Genomic DNA, 25,873 nt, shown 5'->3' on the forward strand with positions numbered 1-25,873 from the left:
TTTCTCATTCCCACAGTCAATTCTTGATCTTGTTCTTTCCCTCATGGCAGTCCCAGCAAGTGAAGAATGACAAGCATCCACCCTCTGTCCTTCATATAACTCATGAAACCCTATATTTTGAGGAGTAATGATTATCAGCTGCCATAAATGGCATTGGCTGTGATTGTGTCAATGGAATAATGCTGTCCCAAATCTCCTTAGTACAGAGAGATGACACAAGGTTAACTTAATGCCCCACAGAAGCCATTCAAGTAACACTGAAAGACATAGATGCCTTTGGGTGGCTTTTAACTGAGGTGCTTTTGCAAAGAGAGGCATTTTTGTATGTGTTTTCAATATCTGTGACTTACCAAAGCATTTCTGATGACTCTGGATCTCAGACATCTTATACTAGATGTAGATCTGATCCACAAATAATGCATAATAAAGCAATTTTGCACCTGAATTCCTCCAGAGATTGCCTGATTACTTCATTGCTTTCCTCCCAAGTCCATCAACATTAAGGACACCTTAGAGCTAACCTGCTTTGGTATAACTAGTTTGGATTTGTGACTCTGATCTTGTAAAAGCTGAGAGCATGGTAACGTCTCGTTTTCTGTTTCAAAACAGTTTATAACCACCAGGGGACAAAGAAATATGCTAACATGTTGCTCTTCTCTCAATTTGCGTAGTCAGAAGTGTACTTAAAATCACTTTTTATTTTAGATGTGGATGAGTGCTCATCCCCTAACCAGCCCTGTGGAGAAGGACACATTTGTATCAATGCCCCGGGCAATTACCGCTGTGAGTGCAAAGCTGGCTATAATTTCGATGTCATCAGTAGGACGTGTATTGGTAAGTTGGACCTATCAACCTAAATATGTGCCGCCATGGCACTTACAAAATGATCCCGTGTAAAGAACGTTACTGCTCTCTGCATACCCTCTGTCATCAGAATGTAAAATTGACTGCTGTATTATTTGGATGAATCTAAAATCATATTAAAGAACTGCTGATACTTCAAAGGAAGCTGTATTAGTATTGTCAGTGTGTTATCTGCTATCCTGTTAAAAGGTAAGGTTGTGAGAGTGTAATTGTTTTCTGTGATATTTTTATAAGCACCTACAGCAAAAGATTCCTTTGGAAGATCAAAGCAACTTTCTTCTGTGTAGATCTAATCCAACTGTACTCTGGAGTGCTTCTAAATGAGCATTTTGAGGACTTCTTCTCTCTCTAGTACGAAATTTAAACCTGGAAAATAACAATCAAACTTTTATAACCACATTCTTGTCCAGACTGGTACCACAGTTAGCCAGCCAATCCACAGACCTCTCTGTGTTTGTCATTGCAGATATCAATGAATGCAGACGCTACCCAGGCCGTCTATGTGCTCACAAGTGTGAGAATACTCCTGGTTCCTACTACTGCACTTGTACCATGGGATTCAAACTTTCAGCTGATGGTAGATCATGTGAAGGTACAGCTCTCAGTGCTTTGGTTACAGAATGTGAGAAACTCATGAATGTGAGAGCTCATTGCTCTTTGAGCTGTTTTTTATTCTAGGTTGCAAGACTGCACTGGAATGTCATGAGAAATCATCACAGTGCAGTCTCTTTGATTACATGAATGCTGCTGTGCTTAGCTGAGGCCGCTATAGCCCACAGCTTGAATATATTGCCCTTAGACTGGGTCATTTGACAGGGCAAGGGGACACAGCCTCAAGCTACACCAGGGAAGGTTCAGGTTGGACATCAGGAGGAATTTCTTCACTGAAAGGGTGGTCAGGCATTGGAAGGGGCTGCCCAGGGAGGTGGTGGAGTCCCCATCCCTGGAGGTGTCCAAGGAACGCCTGGACAATGGCACTCAGTGCTCTGGTCTGGGTGACAAGGTGGGGCTTGGTCACAGGTTGGACTCAATGGTCTTGGAGGTATTTTCCAACATGAATGGTTCTGTGATTCTGTGATGCAGAGGTGTATGGGTCTACATTTCCTGCACTTTGAAGGGTCATTCAACTCAATCAGATTCAAAACCTTCAAAACCAACTTTGCGGATATCCAAACACAAAAATGTATGTGTTGGCCTAAAAATTCCCTCCCAGTCTCACACCTTGAAGTACAGTAGGAAATTCTAGCACAGTGCAAATTAACCTATACTGCCAGACCCTGTTAAGAGTAACACTCTCAGAGCCCCCTGTTTCCAAGTTACTCAGTGATATGTGTGCCATCCTTTTTTAATTTAAAAAAATTACATTCCAAAGTTTTGTCATATGACAGTATTAGGAGTGATGAATATAGCAAGAAATTTGGGGTTCAGGTGTATAACTTTGCATTTCAGATTTGAATGAGTGTGAGAGCAACCCCTGTAGTCAAGAGTGTGCCAATGTGTATGGCTCTTACCAGTGCTATTGCCGCCGCGGATTCCAGCTCAGTGACATCGATGGCATTTCATGTGAAGGTGAGCTCTGTAGTGTTGCAGAGAGAGTGGGTGGGCATTTCTTATTGTCACTGCAACAAACATGAGCAATTCCATGTAATTTTTTCGTTTTAACATTTGAGTCTCTTTGGTATTTTCTTGTGAAACTCTATTTAATGAAGGTCTCCCACCCATATCTTTTTCTAGAAGTATCTCTCTGCATGCATGGTGTCAGTTTTGCTGTTTACACTGAATTGTAGCTTGGCATACTTTCATTACTTGACAGAAATTTGTTTTTTCACTGAGGAATTACCAGAATTTCTAGTCTTCAGCGAGTGGAGATTTGAGCATATTTATATGCTACATATATAATATATGATATTACTAGGTAGTATTTAATGCATCCTCTTTTGTGGCTGGTTCTGAACTAATGTGTTCTCAAATACCAGGAGGATGTGGGTGTGACCTTGTGGACAAGATCCTGAATTTGGACTTAGGTCTCCAGGACTTACTAGACAGTGAGGCCTTGGGCAGAACACCTAATTTTGATTTCCTTTTTGTAAAAACAAGGTTAAAACTATTCATCTCCCTCCCTTTTATAAAGCAGTAAAACACATGTCACTGTAAAGTACTTGCTCTTGTCCATTACATTGTCTCTTGGGCTCTCATGTATCTTTTCATTTTCTTCAGAGTTCCATTTACTCCTGAAAATCTTTGCTATTTAGATGTCGTTGGCTAAAGCCACACCTATCTGATGATCTTCTTCATTGCCCAGAAATTAGAATCATCAAATTGTGTTTGAAGCTCATAGCAGGAGCACAGTACATGTGCACTGGGTTGAATGTCATGAACACATAGTAAATTCGTGGTGTTTTTTTCTTGCAGATATTGATGAATGTGCTTTGCCTACTGGAGGACATATCTGTTCCTTTCGATGTATTAATATTCCTGGGAGCTTTCAATGTACTTGTCCCTCCACTGGGTACAGGCTGGCACCTAATGCACGCAATTGCCAAGGTGAGTTCAGTAACTGCAGGGAGACCTCACTTGTTTGTGGACTTCTGACAAGTTCTAGCAGTTTTTGTATTTAAAAAACGCCTTTCCTACGACATTATAGGTAAAGCAGTAGACCTCAGCCAGATATCTGAAGAAACCAGTCTTTTATAATAAATATACAGGAAATTTCCATTATAAAGTAATTCAGTAGAGAATACTTTTAAAAACATTATCAAATATAAAAAATTCTTACGATGAAAATTCCAATGGTGAAATGCTATGAGTTAGTTTAGCCATTAAAAGGAAATATCCTACTGTAAACATGCCAGTAAATATTGAGGTCATGTCCACTTAGTGGCACTGCTGCTCTTCCTTTTCTTCTTCTTGCCAGTTGGTTGGGTTAAGGTTCTTCTTTTTTGTTCTTCTGCCCTGCCCTTGCAATCCTGTAGTAATGTTTAATTGCACCCCATGTTCTGTAGTATCTAATAGGATACTGTCATTGTCTGGCACCTGCAAGTAGAGGAAAAGCATGTGTTTAATCCACTCCCCTGTTTCCATTTGGCAGATATCGATGAGTGTGTTGCAGAAAGCCACAACTGCTCTTTCAATGAGACCTGCTTTAACATCCAGGGTGGCTTTCGCTGCCTGTCTTTGGAATGTCCGGAGAATTACCGCAAGTCAGGAGATACGTAAGTACCTTCTTTTTCAAGGTCAGGCAGTTTTTTGGTGACAGGATCTCCTTATGTCATGCCACTGCTGACTGAACACAGAGCAGTTTCTAGCAAATGTATTCTGTTGGCAGGCCTACCCTATGTTTTTCACACACAGATCTGGTGTCTTTCTCATGCTCCTCTTTCTAAGAAAAAAATTCTCCCTTAAAAAGTGCCATGTGTGAGTGGTTTGCACCATAATGTTCCCCAGAGCCATGAGCAGATACTCTCTGTCTGGCTTCCTTGCAGGCAGCCTGATAGGAGGGCTACATTCAGCTTTGAAATCCCTGGCTTTTATTTCAGAATCACACATAGTCTTTCCTTACTTTCACACTTCAGCCAAAGGGTTCTTTTTAGCTCCCTCTCTGAATTCTCATCTGTGCTGTTGCAAAGCATTGCAAGAATGTCTTATATTTAGTACCATATAATTGAATCATAGAATATTAAGGGGTTATAATGGACCTTAAAAATCATCTAGTCCCAACCCTCTCTGCCATGTGCAGGAACATGTCCCACTAGACCAGCTTGCTCAAGGCGATATCCAACCTGGCCTTGAGCACTGCCAGGCTGGGGCATCCACCTCCCTGGACAACCTGTTCCAGTGTCCTCACCACCCTCACAGTAAAAAATTTCTACAAATTATCTTATGTAAATCTCCCCTCTTTCAATTTGTACCCAATTTTCACCTGTATTAGAAAACCTGGGAGCCCTAGCAGGGGTGATATGTTAGCTGCAGCTCATAATTGTGTCACTAACCTAGCTCAGAGACAGTGTGCATTCTGGTGTAGAAAATAGGAGACAGCTCTGGGAGGAGGGGCAACTGGCAGCTCTTTTATACCCATCAAATGGTGTCAGCAGAGTGGAGAAGTTGCAAACTCTCAGTTGGGTAGCTGAGTTTATGGCTAATGAAGGTGATGCTTTGCCTCCTGCCTGTGGCTTTCCGGCCACCCTGTACTCCAGCAATTCTTCCAAAGGCTGCTTCATGGTCCCCTCATGTGCCCTGTACTCAGGTAAATGTGTTCCACCAGCCAGGGAGGAAAGCTGACAAATCACATTTGATATCAGCCCACTCTTGCTTTTCCCAGTCAGCGTTGGTATGGCCACCATCTGTTAGACAGAACTGAGTACTCTGTGCCTCCTCTGTAGAATGAAGCTAATGCTGATCTCCATCTCAGGGATTTTGTGGGAATTAGTTATTTTGCATTTAAGCCTTAGTCTTTGAAATGCCGTATAAGTGGCACAGCAGATGTATTTGATCAGAATGCTGGAGAGGAAGTTCGTGGTGTAAACCCAGCTATTTATAAAATATGCTTGTGTTCTGGGAAGGGCAATAGGAATTAAATTTTAAATTATATTTGTCACATCAATGACCAAGCAGTGCCTCATGATGGAGATGTTCTCTTTATTTGTAATACTGCGGGTTCATTTGTTTTCTAATTTTAAAAAATGTGTAATGTGCAATGGGCCACTAGGCAGAATCAGCAGATTTCTACTTTTATGGACATTCCTGCGTTGCAGAGTTCAATTTATAAAATACACATCGTACACACATTCCATTTGTTCTTCTTTCTTATCTGTATTTGACTTTAATGGCTATTTGAGCTATATGGGATCTTTTGGGAAAGCATTAGAATGTTTGAATTGTTTTTCTGTGTCTGGGTTGTTGGGCTCTGTAATGGCTGTCTCAGCCTAAGTCAGACCTACTCATAGGGTGAGATCCTTCTGAGGTGCTTGGGCTATAATTAGGCTATGAGTCAGACACAAATCCTGCAGCTGCTCAGTGAAATGCTAATTATTTAAATTCCTTGAGTTATTATCTCATTGGATATATTAGGTTTTCTCCTCTCAACAGCTACAGATAGTTACTAAATGTATTGTTGAAAACATGTTTGCATAAAGCAAAGAGAATGTGAGTTCATTATTACCATTGACAAAGTCCAGTGGGTTCCAGAGGCTCTCTCATACTTAGCCAGGATATGAATGTTGTACCAAAGTGCCGGAATCAGGATTTATGGGTGGGATTACCTGGCACTCACTGGGGAGCAATTTCATAAGATAGCTCTTTAGCACTCTTTTTATATCCAGACTACTTTGTATCTTCTTGACTGATTTAGTTTTGCATATATACCCCAGCAGGGCTGATAGCCAGCATATCTTTGTTACATTCTGTGTGATAAGGACCTTAAATTGCTTTTTCACACAGGCTCTAAAATCAAAGCAGTTGGCTTCTTATAACATCACATCTAGTACAGATACCATTTTTTCTCTCCTTTTTATTCAAAACACATTCCAGTTTTACCAACTTGGCACATAGTAAGAAAGACAATGTATTTTTCCATTCCCGTCAAGTTGCCACCTCAGGAATTTTTTTTACCCTGTTCCCCATTGTTTTCTTTGGAATAGCTATGATTTAATAAGCCTTAGTCCTGTAAATCCAAGTTTCTTTATTCTTATTTTTCCTTAAAATCCTTATGTACAGGCAACAGCACACAGTGATCCAGAAGCTTCATTACCCAATACCTTTAAAGCAGAGGTTTTTGCATGGTGGCTGTTGCAGTGGTGATTGCCATCAGGTAAATTAATTGCAGTATCGTCCCAGGCTATGGGCTGAAACCTCAGGATGCTGTTTAGATATTCTAAGCTCCAAGAGGAAACAGTCTGTGTTATCTTCCCCAAAGACAGCAAAATGCCTGGCCTGATCTTAATGGTAACAATTTTATTGAAGGCCTTATCTTTTACTTAAATTCTGCTTTTTGTTTTTCATTGATCAGTCTATAGGCTTGGTATTTTTCCCAGGGTAGATAAGATCTACTGCTTCTCATAATAGAACTTAACTTGCTACACTGCCTTGCCAAACAGTTTTTGTTTTCAAATTGCATAACAATTAACTTCTCTTTATACGGCATTGAAGTCTTAACATTTGTAATATTTAACCCAAGAAAAATAGAAGAAAAGATAAAGAAGCATTTGTAGCAACATGTCAGACATGTGTCCTGCATTGAGCCAAATGGGGAAGTATTTCTGTTTTCTAGACATGTCTCCATATTATTAAGGTTGCCTGGGGCTTATCATTATTAGGACGTGTTTTTAACTCCTTAAAATTTGCCAAATTGTCGTCAATGGCTGAAATTTTACATGCCAGGTATCTGACTCAGGCTCAAGTTTTGGCAAATTTCAGCCAAAGAACAAGTGTAGAGAAGAGCACACTGGTTTGTGTGTCTTAAAGACATTTTTGTGATTTTTTTTTTAAATTTATTTTAATAGTTTGCTGTCATGTTATGGAGCAGAGATCTGAAATTTGTTAGGAAATTGCTTTTGCACTTTTTTGTCATCCTTACCAAAATCCTCTGAAACTTTTGAAATTACAAACTTTGTAAAATTGCATTCAGCCTTTTTTTTCCATAAGCGTTAGGAAATGAAGACCTTGATGGGTAAACTTAATCCCCTCCTGTATGCCAAACTAGGCTCAGATGTACCTGGAGTATTTCTGAGAGTTCTTTAACTTTTGCTTCAAGTCCTTGAATGATAAAGATTTCATAGCAATCTGTCTTTGTGTTTGGCTATCTGCCTCACTGCAATTTAATTCTTCCTATTAGTAGAGAGGTCTTTTTCTTCCAGCAACAAAGAGTTTCCTTCTGATTTAGTGGTCCTGAGCTTCTTATTGCTCTTCACAGCAGTCTGAGACATGCAGGTCCAACTCCACAGACTGTCTGAGCCTGCTCCCACATAAAGCTACAGGAGAGGAGCCTAGTCTGTCTGTCCTGGGCCAGGTACTGCCTGCCTGGACAACCCCAACTCCGTGGATAAGTGAGCTGTTTCTAGCATGGGTGAGAGAAGAGTCAACTTGGTAAGAAGAAAATGCATACTTTGAGATAAGGAGGCTGAATGTAGGGAGGGAAGGATCTGAAGGCATGTCAAGGTGAGGAGAATGAGTCTTGGAGATGCTTCAGGGGTAGCAGGTAAAATGGGGTAAAACTAGAAAGGGGAAAACAATCACAGGGGTCAGGACCTTATGGTCAAGGGTGATTGATTCCAGGGAACTAGTGACAAGACAAGAGGACATCAGGAAAATTTCTGCACTGAAATGGTGGTCAGGCATTGGAAGGGGCTGCCCAGGGAGGTGGTGGAGTCTCCATTCCTGGAGGTGTCCAAGGAACGCCTGGACAATGGCACTCAGTGCTCTGGTCTGGGTGACAAGGTGGGGCTTGGTCACAGGTTGGACTCAATGGTCTTGGAGGTATTTTCCATCCTTAATGATCCTATGATTCTATTCCAGATTTGGATGAGGACCATCAGAGGAAGGAATAATTTGGGATGGCTGCACAAAGATCCTGAGGGAAAGGATCTGTGCTTCAGGTCTTGGGTTGTGAGGTAGAAACTGAGAGAACTAAGTGTCAGCCAGGAGAGAATGAAGCAAGAAGAGGAGGATTGGCACTGGCTGAGTAGACAGTCCTGATGCCAAATATTTGTGTGAGCAGCAAGGGTCATAGGCTAGGAAAGGGAATAAGAAGAAGAAACTAGATTAGAAAAGACAGATGAAGGAGACAAGGATAGGACATAAAGGCTCAGTGCTGAGGGCAAAGAGAAGGTAGTTCTGTCTCCTCTACATCTTGAAATATCCTAGAGACTTCCCATCTCCAGACAGGAGGAGCATACAGTGTGCTGTTCCATCCTCTCTACTACTCTGCTGTATCCTGTTTTCTTGCCTGAAGCAGGGCTCCAGATTCTTCTCTGGTTAAGAATTGTCCATGAAGACCAACCATCAGTTGGTTTCATTCCCTTTAAGTTCTGGTCTGTTAAAGACAAAACCACCTTCCCTGCACAGCTGATCATTAGCAGCATCAGTGTTGAGATCCATGGTGTGGCAACGGCTCACTTGGACCTCATGGTGTGGTGCAACCTGCTGAAAAGAAGTGCACGCCAATGATAGCATGAGCGAGCCTTTGCAGTGGAATATATTCTAGGAGGCCTGGAAGATTGTTACAGCTCTGGAAATCTACAGCATAGAATGTATAGTGAGTGTATAGTTCACTAATAAAACTTGGTTGGTTGTTCAGCATGTTGAGCTGGTTTCCCTATAGGAAGTAAATCACAAAGCCATAAATTTTGCTAATAAAAGTTCGTTTTCCCTCAGTACATGAGGAGTTGTTGTATATCACTCAACTCCTTTAAGCACAATGTAGTGAAAACCTGACTCAGAAATTAAAGTGAGGGAAGGCCCAAAATATTTTTTCCCTGTTTTTCTATTACAAAATGTTATGTTTATTATCTACAAATGGAATCCTTTTAGTTTTTTAGTTTTCTTTTATCAGTGTTTGGCACATGAAATTCAAACTGGGAGTAATTCTTTGAAACCAATATCTCAGCCACATAAATAAACATAAAAGAACAGAGTAGTAAGTGAGCTAAAATAACTGCATTTAAATTCAGTAATAAGCAATTAGCAGCAGTATACACTTACTTTTGTAGCCCATGCACCTAATTTGGAGGTTTGCAAAGACATATGCAACTGCCCCTGGGCTCCAGGCTGGTTTTCTCTGGTAGGACTTTCTGCCTCCTCAGCACTCCCCTCTCCTGCTGGGCCCCTTGGCTCTGTCCTATGGCTCACAGAGTGGTGGCAGGACACAGGAGCTCTACAGGCAGCTCACCTGTCCCAAGGAGCCATGGAGCTGGGCAGCACCCAGGGCTTGGGCTATTCCCTTGTTAGCAGCAGCTTGCTGCATTCCCCCGCCATGTGATTTCCTGCTGCCCACTGAATGCCTAGAGAATACACTGCGGTTGAAATGTTCTTTGCTTCTTGCCTTTGCGGCACGTGACCCCGGAATGAACTCTGGTTCTTGAAAGTAGTAATATTTGCTATCTCTCCTTTGTGGTTATTTGATGGAACAATTATTGCACATTAACTGAACCTACAGTACAGCGTGCAGTGTATACCAGCAAAGCATGTGATAAAAGATGACGACTTTTGAATTATTTTAGTTCCTAGCCGCAGGCGCATCTATCTTCACAAATAACTTTCTGAATCAGCAGAACATCCTTTTTCAAGTCTTCAAAAGCTGGAAGCTTTGTTTTTTTGTTCTCTTAAAAAATTCTGGCCATAATTTTAAAATGTATTTTACTTTTATAAAACAATAAGGGAGAGCATCTTTCTGAGAGTGTAAGTGCTCATAAGCATGTACATGCTTCTAAGAAGTTGTATTTGAAGAAAACCTTTCCAACTATGGAATGAACTGTCTCAACTTGCTCCACGATTTCAGCAAAACCAAGTAGCCTCATTTCAACAACACCAAGTCATTCTCCTTAATGGAGTTATTAGTGACATTTCAGAAGAGAATGCAGAACTCTCCATACCTGGAAATACTTCAAGAGTATCCACACCTAATTAGTCGTCCATCCTGTGAGGACTTGCATGTGATCTTTAAACACATGAATAAAATTAAGAACGCCTTTAAATCTTCAAAGAATTGCTTCAAAGAACTACTTTTTGTTTGCAGGTAGTATTAAAAGAAAACACATTAATTGAAGAATTGGGGGTACTTTTAATTAGTCTTTTTGAAAGAGCTGATTTTGCGTATAATGAGAAGTTCCTGGAATTCAGATCACCATGCATTGGCAACAAAGTGGGGCTCGCTTATGAACCACAGTTCTTTTGGTAGCAGATACTCCTGATAGGAGCTCAAACTCATGTCAAAATAAAATAATGAAATGGACATTAAGATTTACTTGAGGTGGTAAGAAGCAAATCATGCTTTTGTGCTGGAGCATTTCTTGGTAAGGAAGCAAATTGTTTAGTTTCCAAACTTCAACCTATGGACCAAATACTGCTTGGAGTGGAGAGACTTTTGCACACAATTTAATTGATTTTAGTTTTGCACGGGGCAAGTTTGGAGCTAAATGCTCAACCTGATCATAACGAAATTTTACAGTTATCATCCAGCTGAGATCGTCATTGTCTACCTTTACTTCCACATACCTGCCTGAAAGGATGTTTTGATACCTCTGTGGTGACTTGGGCATATCTTTAATCTGAAATGCATACGAACTTACCCAGTTTGCAATCCTTTACACACTTCTCAAACCCACCAGGTACCATGACTTGTCAGATCTTCATTAATATGCTGGTAAACTGTAACACTCTTTAACAGCAGTGACTTGGATGTCCATAGCTGTCTACCGTATTTTTCTGGACAGAGATCACTTCTCTTAGGAACAAAACACATGACTGCTAATGTAGAGGTTTGTTTTTCCCTGCCAGCCTGTATGGGTGATCTCTTGCTAGTGCTCTGGATTTTCACTGGGACACAGTGCTAAGGGAATGAAAGAGCAGAAGGCAAATTCTTCTCTCACCAGAATCATTCCCAGGACTTAGGACTATGTAAGAGGGGACTGGATGTGTAGGACACGTGCTGGAGACATCAGACCATTGGATCTTGTTTTCAGGGCTTGCCTAGATGGGTGTTAGACTGACTCAGGTTGGTTCTCCTGATAGTACAGAGGAATACTGTGCTGTATCAGCAGGAAAAGGTCTGTCTTCAGAGACCAACTCCTTGGAAATTCATGGTTTTCAGAATACTTTACTCAGTCTAAAAATACAGCCAGACATCCCAAGTAGGACACAGACAACTCCCTAACCACTTAGAATCTCTTCCTTTACTGAACATATGTCCAACCGGCAAAAGAATAAAACTTGGAGGGGAAAAAAGTGCCAGTGCTTTCCCTAGGAGAGCTTGGCTGACGTAAATGCAAATAAACTCTCACCCCTGCTGAGGTGCCAGACTTGATCCATCTGTGCGTGCAGAGCAAGGGCAACACTTCTGACAATGGCAACGCTTCTCCCAAAGCTCCAGCTGCAGGCAAGTTCATCGTTATTGAATACATGTCCATTTGCAATATGAGTGAGGTGCCAGGCTGAAGAATGGATACAGGATGAAAGCCTATCTTTTCCCACCCCCACTGCCCTTGCTCTCCCCTCCCACTTGCTAAATGTGCACTAACCTTCCTCTTGTCTTGTGTTCTCACTTTTCTTGCAGTCGCTGTGAGCGCTTGCCTTGTAATGAAAATAAGGAGTGCCAGAGCCTGCCTCTGAGAATAACCTACTATCACCTCTCTTTTCCTACCAACATTCAAGTACCCACCGACATTTTCCGCATGGGTCCTTCTAATGCTGTCCCTGGGGATAAAATTCAGCTGTCCATCATCAGCGGGAACCAGGAGGGGTTTTTCACCACAAAAAAAGTGAACAACCACAGTGGCCTTGTGGTCATGCAGCGTCAAATCACAGAGCCCAGAGATCTTCTTCTGACAATTCAAATGCGACTTTCCCGCCATGGAACTGTCAACACATCTATTGCCAAACTTTTTATCTTTGTCTCTGCACAGCTTTGATCCCTAATTTACAGTCATCATTGGCTACTCTTTTCCTTCCAAGAGTAGCTTTCCCCCCAATTTTAATAAAGTTTTAGTTCATCTGTTGCATGCTGCACTTGCATTTTATTTGCCATCATCATTACAGTTTTCCACTTTCTCCTGTAACTGAACATCTTAATTCATGGAGATTATTCTGTGTACTCTGCATGATTATACAAAGCAGAAGTTGGTGTCTAAGAGTTCATTAGCTGAACATACTGAGGACTGAAAGCTGTGAATTCACTTCACACAGTAGGGGAGTCATCTGATCGTACACAGTTACATATGTTTAGGTCTAAATTTTCCAAAGGAAATAGGTACCTATTTTGAGCTGTCTCAACTGAGACATCTCTAGAAAATTTCATCGCTTATGGGGCAAATTTTCTGAAAATCTGTTAAAAGGGCATAACTTGGACCCTTAGGACCCCTGAGGTGCCCCAGCGCATGTCAGTATAAAAATGTGCAGCCAGATTCTCAAGCTGTCCTATTTATCGTTGCTCTGTTGTATCCCGTGAGCTAATGCTGATTTTCACCAGGGACAGATCCCAGTTCTAACTTCTAAGGATTGTACAAAAGCGAATCTCCTCTAAAGAACATTTATTTGAGAGATATTTAATCTTTTTTTCTGTGGAATTTTTGCTGAATGGAAAAACTAATGACAGCAGAACAGCAATCAACTTCATAACAGCATTCAGCTAATAGCAGAGAGCTCCTTTCTGTTTCACAGGCTATATCTTGAAATGTTACCATCTATAGGAACATTTGAAAAAGATACTTGATTTGTCTCATAACACTTTTGTCTCTCCAGCTTTCATATTAAAGCTGATAAATTTTGAACATTAAAGACTTTACCCACAACCACCATCAATCCAAACCATAGGTGCCCTGAAAAGTCGGTCAGAATTCCAATATCCAAATCTTTCTTCCTTTATTTGCCTGCCTTTGTTTATTTCTAGGCAGTCAAGAATAATGTAGACAATAAAACTGGAATTTCTTTGGAATTCTTTTTTATTTTTCTGAGCTGGAAGAGGATTTAATTACAACAATCCTCGTGTTGATAAATATTAGAAGCTCAGTCCCAGAGGTATGATCCAAAAATTAATGTTCAACACCACCCTGGGCTCAGTTATCTGCTGCTCATTACACAGGCAGAACAGTCATTCTGTAGAAGAACAGGGAATATTCCATGTGAATGCATCCTATAGAAAAAATACCTCACAATGTAAGTGCTGACAGCACAGTCAGGGTACAAGGGTAGAAACTGGGAACCTTCTAAACCAAGATCACAAGCATTAATCACCTGAGCACAAGGAATTACTCCATTAGCTGGAAGCTGCAGGCTCTCAACTCATCATCAGCCAACGCCTGGATCAGGGCATGATCGCAGCACTCTGCCAGAGAATTACATGTTCCCCAAGGCAAAGTTTATCCCAGCTGGCTGACAGGAGTTCAAGTCTCATAAGAAATGCCAGTGTTTAATAAGCCTGTTGACACATCCTTATAAAAGCTGCCAGAAGTTGCCAGTGGGGATAGAGTCCCAGGTTTAAATACTGAGAACACAAGCCCATGCTACTTGAGCTGATGGGGTTTATTACTGCTGCAGAAGATGCTTATATGTAAATGCTCTCTGGCTAACAGTTCATTATGAGGCCATAATGAAGTAGGATAAATATTCAAAAATAAACTTCATTTTTGCAAACATTAATATATTTTTTTTTTTTGGCAGAAAAAGAAGAGGGTTTGAGAACTTGGCCCTCTGTGTTGTAAAATGCTACCACATTAATTGTATTTAGCAAGGAATTCAAGAGCACAGAGCTCACATTCCCCTGTGTTAAATGCTTGAATGCTGCAGTGTCACTGGGACTTTCAGGAGCACATATGTAATTACATAGTGCTATTTATATTTTCCAAATGAAAATGAAATCACAGCTCCCAGTCCAAAGAACTTACTCACTGAATCTAACAGAGAATATGAAAAGGAATTGTACCAGGACCCTAGAAGAAAGAAAAAATTACACTTAGGAAATAATCAAAGCAACTCAGCTGTTTCTTTACTTTCTTCTCTTTCAATGAAAATGCCTAGCGGAAAGATCAGCTCCAAACCTGTAATTCGTGCTAGAGGCAGAAAACTTGAAGGAAAGGTTCAACTAAAAAAATTCTCAGCACCGTGGAAGAAACTTTTGTCAGTCACAGTCCCCATTGTAGGAGAACATGAGCAAAAAGAAAAATATCAGCTAATCAGAAGATGAAATCCAAAGGTGATGTGTAAGGACAAAATTATAAAGTATTATGAGAACAGAGCATATAATTTATAGCAAATATCAGGATTTTAAATAAATGTTAGTTGTGAAAGAAGTTATTCCAGTTTGGAGATGAAGCAGTGAGAGAACAAAGTGTTATCGACTGCACTTTGGATATGCTGGCATGAGGCAATTAGCAGGGGTAGTAAAAGAAAGGAGATCAGAGAGTGAGTATAATGAAAAAACAAATTCCAGTTTAGCAGTGTGGACAGAGCATGCAAAAAAAAAAAAAAAGGTTAGTGGGATTTGTAAGAGGAGAGACAAAAGGTGCAAAGTAGAATGGACACAGACATCTTTCACACATGTGGTTATGAGCTGGATGGATCTAGAACTCAGTTTTGATGAGAACTAACACAATTCACTTGTGACCATTGAGATCCTCTGATCTGTACCAAAGTCATGTCAGAAGGCTTTATTTCACAGGTGAGAATCATGAATACAAATCTTGCTTAGGACTTCATCTTACACAAAATTATGGCTTTATTGGCTAAGAATTTCAGAAATATTTGTATTTGCCTTTTGTTCCAGCTGAAGTTGAGAGTAAAGCTCCCTTTTATTCCCAGGAAGAAGCAAAAGCAAACCATTACTGAATGCCTGAGACATTCCCACCACAATGTTTTTTGCATACAAATTCTATTATCTAAATACAGCTACAGAAATGTAGGATGTTCTATGTATTCTAACAGTACTTCATCAGTAATAGTGTCCCAAAATAAGTCATGCAAGCTACTGTTCATAAGTGAGGTGTCTAGGAAATGACAAGATTTTGTACACAGATAATGACGGGAAGTAAAAGGTCTCTTCTGGCCTGTATCTCCTGGCCAGTGTCAAAGCATCGAGTACAGGGTGTGAATACCAGGCTCAGCTGGTGTTCGTTAACTCAGCTCTGTTGCCTCCCGGTGGACTGTGCCAGTTCGCATCTGTTGAAGCATGTGTTCCTTGATGTTGATTCGTGTTTTCCCCTTATTTTAGCTTCATACAGTATCAACATGTTTGGCTTAATTTTCTTTGATGAGCAGAGGTAGAGAGCATGTAACAAGATGTTACTGATATATTGATTATTAATAAAGCCATAAACACCTGAAAAAAGATGGTTTGGACTGGAATCACACGTTTGAAAAGAGCAAGAACTGTTTGTTTTTAGAGGTACATGACAAACTAAATCTTTCCTTTTTTTGTTTCCCTTTAACTCAGTAATTTTTTCTCACTTTTAATCTTTTAATTCCCCCCCTCTGACGCTGCAGTATTTTCTTTTTCCACTTAGAAATATGTAGAAATGGGCAGGTCAAAGTTGACATCATTTGTGTGGCTTAGTCACATTTTAAGTCCTAGCACAGTTCTTTCATCTCTCATGAACACAGAGCGCGCATTGTGTGAAGTTCTTGAACTGTAAGTGACTTTAAATTCACTCTAGTGGACAAGGGTGAGAAGTCATTTAACTTTTTAATAGACTTTCAAGGCTGAATGAGCAGCTGGTTGAGATGGAATATGAAATGACCCTTACCATTTCCCCAAACTCAGAATTCAACCTTTGAGGTTTTAAATAATGTGGTTAACTTTTTTCCTCCCGTTGTTTCCATTCCTCTCTGTTTTCTCAGTTCTCTCAGATGGAAAGGGAGGGTATGAAAAAACAGACTTTAAAAAGGCTCTTCTGGCCCTTGCTACACTGAAAATCATGAAAGTTGGCCCTTTACATATTTATGCCAGATTTTTCTAAAATAGAAACGATTCTGTCTGCTTTATATGACTGAGTAAAAAAGGCTTGTGCAAGTAAATGTGGCTCCACTGAAATTGCTGAGACCAGGCCAGCTGAGGGTATGGGTCTCATTGTTTGGTCCTGTTTGTCCTTGGAAAGGGACATTGCATGGCCTCTTGGGCACTACAGTTCTCCTTGTTTTCACATGCCTGGCTTGAAAAACTGGGTTTGAGGGGGTTTTGACTGCAAGTCTGAGCCAAACCAAGTTCTTCAGGGGTCATAAAGTTCTGATGATATGCATTTGTCTAAGTTTGTGAGATGAAGAATCAACGCTTATATCAACTACAGTTTCTAGCTCCCTAGATTGCAAAACACAAAGTATTTAATATTCAGTCTATATATGAATCTCTTTTTGGTTTCTCTTAGTGTCAGACTAGAAAAGACAGATACCATCCGTTGCATTAAGTCTTGTCGACCAAATGATGTCAACTGTCTGCTGGATCCAGTCCACACAATTTCCCACACTGTCATTTCACTGCCCACGTTCAGAGAATTTACAAGACCCGAAGGTAAGTGGTTTGTTCCTTGTTCCATTTAATAGACTACAACATATAAAACCTCCACCGGAAATCCTTGCCTAAAGCCAGACTCGCTACCGGTGCAGTAAATGTTTGCACAGCTCCAAATTATAGGGTACTATTCATTTAATTAAAACCTTGGATATCCAGGAGTTTTAATTTTACGGAGGAAAGAAAATAATTCTGATCTCTAACTCATACCGCTTCCCAGTCTAAGGAAATACTGACTCTGAATTCCCACGTACCACATTTACTCACACAATAGTCATATGCCCCATGACATTTTTTCTTCCCTTGTTTGTAGGTTTTGCTGTATAAACAAGGTACTCAATATATTTCTCTCATCTGTCTATGACCAGTTGTTTGCAACTGACAGGTGACTTGTTCCAAGAATAAAAACCTTACATGGAGACATTAATCACAAAATAAATTATATTGAGTATATGATCTGTGACTGGCTGATTTTTGACCTATGAACAAAGTGTTGTTTGTTATAGATTAAAGGAAGAGAAATTCCAAAGACAGGGCAGAAAGTTTTTAAGACAAGAATTTCAAAAAGCACCCAAGTGAGTGGCTGTCCTCTGCAGTACCTGAGAATTTGTAAGTCCTGGAGTTTCATAAGGATCACACTCACTTTCTCAGTTCACATAAAAACGAAAAACTTACAGATCGAGAGCCAGTTTTTGCTCCTTGCCATTTGTATGAATTTTCTGGCAATGCATCCATCAGTGGGATGACTGCCTGCAGCCCTGCTGCTCTCAGCACCTTACTGAGTGGCACAGACACAGAGAGAAGGGCATGGAGGTAAGAAAGGTTATTTTGTAGGGGTTTCTAAAGGCCCTAAATCCTCCTTTCTGATGTACCCACAGTCTCAGACTTGCTGTTTCAGAAAGTTGTCCTAAATGAAAGCCAAAGCTGATTCTTCCCCTCTGCACCAGGCTGGAGTGGGGAAAGAGACATCCCAGTCCTTGCCCGAACAGGAACAATTTAACCACTGATGTAGAGCTCCTGTAGGTTCTGTCAGGCCAGTTTCAGGCCTTGGCTGGCCCTGCTTCACCAGGAATGGAGAAATGCCCCATGGCCACTTCTGCTCCCATACACACCCCTTCAGCTTCACCAGGTGTACTGGCAGCAGAGCTAAGGATTTGGCCCAGGATGCTTCCCAAACCTCATCAGTCCATCCTCGTGTTTTAATAAAAAGAGATGAGACCTAGTGATCTGAGATTACTACTGAAGCCCAGAAGACGTAAACTGTAATTCAGTGCATGGCCTCAGGTGAATTCTTACAGCTCCAAGCCTAGTTTCATCATCTGTAGAGTGAGGATAATAATGAGAGTAATAATACCTCCATCCCTCACAAGGGACTTGAAAATAATCTCACTTTTATTTTTAAACCTAAACACCGCCTCCAGTACTCCAAAGGACTCTTTAATTTGTAATGGCAATACTTTGTGTAACTGCCTAGGGGAATCAGAGTGGAGAGGTTTATCTGTTTGGTCCCTTTCTTAGCCCAGCCTGTGGATCCTTGATGTTGTCCTCTTTGCGTACATGCTGGAAATCTGATTGGCTTTTTAAGAGCATCTTTTTGGATTTTAAAAGTAAGAGTGTTTTGGCTTCAGGGCGCTTGGATGGTGGAAATAGGAGGAGAAAATAAATCTATCCAAATCCTCGCTTCCCTTAGATCTTCTGCCTTTCCATTTTAAAGGACAAACTGGGAGTGGTAAAGGACGGGAATGTCCTCCACCAACTTTGAGGACAAGACGTTTTGGACCAAACTCTGTTGGATTCTTCAGTAATGTTTTCAGATACTTGTCAGTGCATTCTGTGATACTCTTTACTTGCAGAGATTATTTTTCTTCGTGCCATCACACCTACATATCCGGCCAACCAGGCAGATATCATATTTGACATAACAGAAGGAAATTTAAGAGACTCCTTTGATATCATCAAGCGTTACATGGATGGTATGACAGTGGGTGAGTAGTGTTTTTTGCCTGCTTTCTTCTCTCAACTATACTGTAGGATAAGGTCAAAGAAATTAACTCAAGTAATTAATTTCTACCTTGATTTTCAAGACAGTGTTAATTTCATATTCTTCAGTCCAAAATGTGTAATTTGAATTAATATCACAGATAATTTTTTATTCAAAATACCAGAGGCTTATTCTTTGCTTTTGAGAAGTATTTTAACTTTTTTTCAGAACTGGCTCTAACTAAAAATGCAAACGGCTTAGTTTTGAAATGATGAGGGACCTAATGTAACCAGGAGCAGTTGGCAAATAATGTTAAGGTGGAGGGCAGGAGCAGGTCTTAGCTGATGTGCTGTTCTGCCCAATGGGCGCTGCTCAGGCGGTGGCAGGGGAATACACTGGGATTCTTATGCCAGGTATTAAAAAGCACTATTTCATTGCTCTTTATTAATGTTTAGTTATGAAAATAAAGGACCACTGTTCCCAGTGAATATTTTTGCTTCGGTATGTGAATGTGCAGATTCTGCTCAGGTTTATACATGTGCTTCAGCAGGACTTGTCTGGAGGAAAAGAAAAATCACTGCAGCTTTCATATGGAGGGTTGTGAAAAAGCCCTATTTCATGTGGTCTGAAGGTGGCACTGGTGCATTTCAGAAGCAGGATAGCATAGCATCAGCTCTGCAAAGGTTTTATGGACTGTAGATAAAAATCCTAAGTCATTAGGTTTCTATTTCTTTCTTGATCAAACAGAAGTATACATGTGAATGCTGAGAAAAAGGGAGAGTCTGTTAAAACAGGATGATAAGATTACAGATTTCAGGTATTGGAGCAATTCTTTAGCAGAGTATAAATGTTATCAGATCCCACAGGAGTTACAGTAGTTTGCTTTTCGTGCCGTGTGCTTCTTTTTGTCTGAAATAAGAAAGAAGGATGTGTTTGGAAATTCGACTGGCCAAGGTATTTGCCTGAGGGAAGTGTTTCCATTTTGAAGAACAGGACTGTGTGTCAGTGGTATTTTACTTGGTAAACTGGATTGTTTTCCTCACTTTGTAAAGAAAGAAAGGATGTTCTTATACACTGAATTGAGAAAATATGATACTTGCCCAAGTATATTCCCAGGTCTGTGAAAGAATTGGGTAACTCTTTCTTCACCTCAGTTCCCCCTGTGCAACATGGAGATGATAAAACATGCCTACTACTGTCTTAATTAATTCTTGTGTGTAAGACTCTTAATTAATTCCTCTATGTAGAAGTACTTTGAGATTAATGAATGGAAGCTGCAAAGAAAACTGCCTACAGCAGAACTGGAAAAGGAAAATCAAAACAACCCCCCAGCTGATATTACCTGGAGGGGCAGAGGTTCAGGACAGCACATTGTATGTGTGATATTAGGATTGCAAATAATTCTGCTGGCAGCAGTTCTGCTGCTCTCATCATAATATAATTTTTATTATTATTAATAATCAGAATGTTAGGTGTTTCCTTAAAAAGTGCTGGGAAGTTTTCAAGACAAATAAGGTGGGATCCTAGTCCGTGAGAGGTCACAAAGTGAGTCCCTTTTGTAAAGAAAGTGATGGGTTTGTGTAAGGGAGGAAAACCATGAAGGGCACAGACAGTATCAGAAAGCTTTAGTGGTTATCCCACTAAGGTACAGGGATGTCAGAATTGTGGGGAACATAGCAACTCTAGCAGAGCAAATGTCCAGCTAGGCCAGTAACAGCTGGGTTTTCAGGAATCTTTCTGCAATTACCATGTTCCAACTTGTTGCAAACAGCAACTTATGCGCTTCTGGGAGAGCACACCTGGGCCATCATGCTCGATGACCACATATGCCTCTGGGATCCATGTTGCATATTTTTTAATCTTTTTTTTTACTACATACTTTTTAATGTCCTTTTGCTGCCTATATAGAAAGAATACATTATTTTGATAATAAATCATAAATGCATTGGTAAAAGTAGCAAGAAGCATGTTTCATTCTGTTGTACTATTTCAGGAGAAATGACCAGAATATCAGAGCTATCTTGTCTGCTAATGGAAATTAGATCACCAGATATCTTTTTTTTACAAGACTAATTTTCTCTACAAGAGAAAAGATTGAAAATTTCTACAGTAAGCTTCTTGTTGGTTGTTTTTTTTTTCTGTTAAAGAAAAGACACAGACTAGTTCAGAGCGTGATGAAATGCATAAGAGTATATGGAAAAAATCAGGAAAAGTATTACAAGAATTATTGAAAGACCTCAGTGTAATAAACCTTGACTCAATATCAGACTAGAGGAAGCCAATGAAGGAATTCAAAGAAAGGAAGGAGCACTGGGAAAAGTGGGGGAGAAAGGACAGACTTTCCTGAAGATGAAGATGCACTTGCCAGAAGACCCTCATTAGTAACACAGTTTTTGCTAGGTTGTCACAAATAAGGAGAGACATGATGCCTTATGAAGGACCTGCATCTAGCCTGTGCTTGTGTGAATGCAAAAGAACAAGATGCTCTCAAAAGTGCAACAGGGGGAAAAAAACGTGAAAAGGTATAGCTCTTTTGGGAAAGGTTTAAAGAGAGGGAGGAGCTGTCAGAGGTGAAGTTACAGAGGAAAAGTGGAGGCTTCAACACTGAGAGAGAATTTTGAGCTGAAAAGATTCAGGTTACCAGTTTCAGCCATTATTCCTTTAAGCTGATGCTGAGACTTCAGGGAGATGTTAGGGAAGCTGAGTTACGGAGAATGGCTGATCAGGCTGGTTTGTGCTTTGTTGATGGAGAGATTGCAGCTGAGGTCATTGGAGGAGATAAGTGTGAAGGAGCAGGTTGTGAGGGGGATAAAAGAAGAAAATAGAAGCAGAGGAAAGCCCTGCCCCAGGGAATGTTACAAAAAGAAAGAACACAGTCTCCCAAAGGATATGTAGAAGAAGCAGGCCCAAAGGGAGGTGAAGAAGGCAAGGACAGTATTGCAAAATCAAGGAAAGAAAACATATCAAACAGGAATCAATGATCAGCACTACCAGATATGGAGGAGCCAAAAGAGCTAAGAACAAACTCCAAAAGTAGCTCTGCTGACCTACAGAAAGTATCTTTCAGTGGAAGAGGAGGAATGAAATCCAGACTCCTGAAGAGGCAGCGTGTAGAATTCATGCAATCTGATGAAAAAGAATTGTATAAAAAGTTGCTTCTGATATTTGTACCCTGTTGTATTAAAAAGAGATGCAAATCCCCATTCTTTCCTGGATCAGGAAGTGCTGTAGACTTCTTGTTTCCTGGTGTGGGTACAGGCCAAGGTGGCAACGAGTCCAAACGATACTGTTAACGACCTCACATGACTTGCTAGCATGGGTAGGAGAAAAACAGAAGTGCAGACCTATCCAGGCTTGGTTTTTTTAAAAGCTTTTATAGACTGTTCACTGCATTCCTCCTTTAACCAGCTGTCAGTGAAAAATGAAGAATGCATTTTCAACCTGTGCAAAAATGTCCTATCAGTGCCTAAGGTATTATCAGTTGCTATAAAACACTTTCCCCTTCAGCTATGCATTCATTTTTTGAAACAGTAATCCCACCTTGTAGTCTGGTAAACTTCAGGAAGGTTTTAAAATTTCATAATACAGCTAAAAGTAGTTTTGATAGGCTGAAATCTTCCATATTGCATTTGGTAATAACCTAAGCCTGTATTCTTACCTATAAAGCAGAATGGTGGTATTCTTCTGGAAAACATACTGTATAGCCAATGTAGCTATAAAAAGTCACCATAGAGTTTCTCTGGGGGGTTGTGCTGGTGCTTGAATGCACTTGTATCTACACTGATACGTACTGCTGCTCTCCATTGTTATTTGCAACTTACACTGCTGTCTCTGTCCTGAATGTCCAACCTCCTTTATGTGGGTGACAGTTCATGATGTTACCTTTGAAGCATTACAGAAAGTATCTCAACTACTGATAGCACTATGCTGGATTTATCACTAGTCTAATTTCTACTGTGGTATCATGATTGTTTAGTGTGTTCCAGAGTCTGAGGAGAAACTTGTCAAAAATGATCAAGAAGAAAAACAAAACCAGGTACCATGAGCAAGTGTTCTTGTGAGATCCCATATTAGTTGGGGGCAGAAGAAGGAGACTGGAGGTTTGTTTGACTTTCGTGACACCTGTCCTTAGCACAGGGGTAGTAGTTCTGTATCTTGTAAGTAGTTTGGCCATTCGCACTGTGGCAAAGTCTTTCTACAGTCCTCCATGCAAATGTTTGTATGGTCTGACATTAAATTCAGTCATTGGTCTGCAAAAGATTTGGTTCTGAACTTTGTCCCTGGACCCACTCTCCATTGCCAGGCAAGTACCTTCACATTTCCCTCAGCTTCTGTCTCCTTTGTTACTCCAGACTCTTTATCTTTGGGCCAGAGACTGGCTGGCTCTTACCATGCATGCGTTTTGGTGTTCAGCAAAATAAGATTCCCAGACTGATGTGGGCTTCCTGGCACAGCTGGTGCTGAAAGCAGCAGTTCACCTACATCTGGGTAAGGTTTCTGTGAGGCAGGGGAGGTGTAGGCAGAGCCAGGGCATCCAGGCAAACTCTGCTGTGTGCAGGGGCAAGGAGAGAGAACACTTGTTATCTCCCCATGTGGATAACTCTTACTAGAAAGTAAGCAGCAATAGGAACATTTTGTTGTGATTATAATGTCATTAGTGTGAAACAACAATGGTGTCTGGCCATACAACACTGGTGCTGGCCAGTCATTACCAGCAAGCTCATGGAGCAGGACATAATTCAGTAGGTTTTTCAACAGGCTTTTGCAGCTGTACATTGAAAAAGACACGGTCCCTTTCAGTATCTTTGTTCTGGTTTCATCTCTAGGCTTGCCTCTCTCACAAGAGGAGCTCCTCAGAAAAGAATATTTTGTGAGTTTTTCTCTATGCCAGGTTGCCCTGTTGAAATTAGTAGTTGTGCATTTGAGATGAGGGTGCCCAAAAGCCATTTGGTAAACGGGATTCTAGATTTACAGCCTAAACATGCCCTTTCAGGATACTGCTGACTGCACTGCTCAGTAGTCAAATCGCTCAACACCCTCCCTCCCCTCCAGAAAAATTTGAGGCTGGAGAGCTCTTCTGGGGGCAAAGGAGCACCTTGAGCAGGAGGCAAATTTTTGTTTCATATCTGAGAAATGCTGAAGGTGCTTTTCTGGTGAGAATGATTCTCGATCTCGAGTGGAACAACATTCCTAATGCCAAATTTCATTCTAGCACATTGCAAGTATCTGGTTAATGCAACCTTCCTCCTTGATCTATGTTCATGTCACCTCTCGGGTGTCGCAAGGTATTACAAAACCATTCATACAGACCATCTTTGGTTATAGTTCCCATAAGGCCCAGCAGGCAGATAAATTATAATGCAGCTCTGATGAAGTTTTGTGAACTGTGAAGTATAAAACCTGACACCTTGGGAAAGAAATGGACTGAGTTAGGGACAGCAAAGGGCACCAAAGTCCTTGGTTCAGATTTCATAGCATGCATTTTCTGGTATTCATGTTAAACAGTGGGCTGAGATATTGCATAAATGAGCAAATAAAGCCAGATTTGAAATCCAGTACACCAAGAAACATACTATAGCAATTCCTCAGAGAGATGTCTGTGTGAATCCAGCTTTCTGAGGTGCCCTGCCCCAGTTCAGAGTAGTCAAAGACCTCCTTTTGTGATGATCTCCAAGGGTGAAATATATGTGCAATTGATTAATGACTGGATGTGACACTCAGTGCTCTGGTTTAGCTGACACTGCGGTGTTTGGTCAAAGGTTGGACTCAATGATCTTGAAAATCTTTTCCAGTCTTAATGATTCTGTGATTCAGCTGCTTCTGCTGCTGTATCCGAGTCTGTGTGTTGATAGCAACCATCTTATTCCTGCAGCAGCACCTACACACCCTATAAAAATGGAAAAGGAAGATAAGACCCAAGGTGTATCGTAAATCTTTCCCAGTATGATATGCAGATGCCTGGCTCACTTAAAAACAGCCCTATCTTAACTTTAGTTTTTAAAGGGGCCAAATGTGGTGAAGTGACCCCTTATTTCAGCCCTTGAGAACTGGTCAGGAATTGACGCACATTAAAGTACAGGAAGCCTCCCTTGTCACAGTTCTGCAAACAGGAACAGCAGAGCCGGTGCCTCTAGGTGAAGACTGAGCACTCTATAAGGGTTCCTGTGCCAAAGCCTCAGGATTAGGTACTTTTTCTTCCATGGTAAATCAAATCACAGAGCCATATGCTGCTGTGTGCCGTAATTGTGGCTCTTTGCCAAGAAATGCTTTTATCACAAGGGTTGCAATAATTAATTGCCCGGGTGTCGCGGATCCAAGTGCGGCTGAATGGGAATACTGCAATTGTGAGACAGGTGGGGTGAACACAGCCACTCTCACTAAATGGAGACATTGCATGTCTGTGATGATGCACATGAAGGCCCCTGTAAATAACATATTGGGAATAAAGGATCAGGGGACTGATAGATGTGATTTTTCACATTTTGGACATTCATCCCTGAAGTTTTTCCACCTGTTTTTGTAATATGTAAGGGTCTTCTAACACATAGAGCACCTCATATTCTTAAAGTGGAACAGGAAAGATTAAAAAATATATGATGGAAACTATTTTTTAATGAGGTTACTTCAAGTATAGTTACTGCATTTTAGGCATGAGTGATTTCACAGCATTGTCAACATTGAAACCCTTTGCGAGGTTTGGCTGGAAGGCAAACCAGACATCTAAAAGCACTTCGAGTTTGCCAAACCAGGATAAGAGCACATCTCTCTGAAGTTATTTAGTATTCTTAATAAAGATCACAGTATTTGTAAACTAGCCAAACCTC

The 25,873-nt window shown here is 40.7% G+C and overlaps 1 protein-coding gene across 3 annotated transcripts in view; it reads left to right on the plus strand.

Annotated features, from left to right (window-relative positions):
- The window catches only part of FBLN1 (fibulin 1), a 77,937-nt gene that overhangs the window by 39,534 nt on the left and 12,530 nt on the right, over positions 1-25,873 (plus strand). For 2 of the 3 annotated variants that reach the window (XM_032106849.1, XM_032106850.1), the window contains exons 10-16: positions 706-834; positions 1,331-1,456; positions 2,314-2,433; positions 3,277-3,408; positions 3,953-4,076; positions 16,926-17,068; positions 18,922-19,053. In XM_032106849.1, the coding sequence (XP_031962740.1) occupies positions 706-834; positions 1,331-1,456; positions 2,314-2,433; positions 3,277-3,408; positions 3,953-4,076; positions 16,926-17,068; positions 18,922-19,053 (906 nt within the window). Of the gene's footprint in view, positions 1-705; positions 835-1,330; positions 1,457-2,313; positions 2,434-3,276; positions 3,409-3,952; positions 4,077-12,127; positions 12,573-16,925; positions 17,069-18,921; positions 19,054-25,873 lie in introns of those variants that run through there. The other variant, XM_032106851.1, reaches the window with a different exon arrangement.

The sequence above is a fragment of the Corvus moneduloides genome, chromosome 4 (genome assembly GCF_009650955.1).
Source record: "Corvus moneduloides isolate bCorMon1 chromosome 4, bCorMon1.pri, whole genome shotgun sequence".
Classification (NCBI taxonomy): domain Eukaryota; kingdom Metazoa; phylum Chordata; class Aves; order Passeriformes; family Corvidae; genus Corvus; species Corvus moneduloides.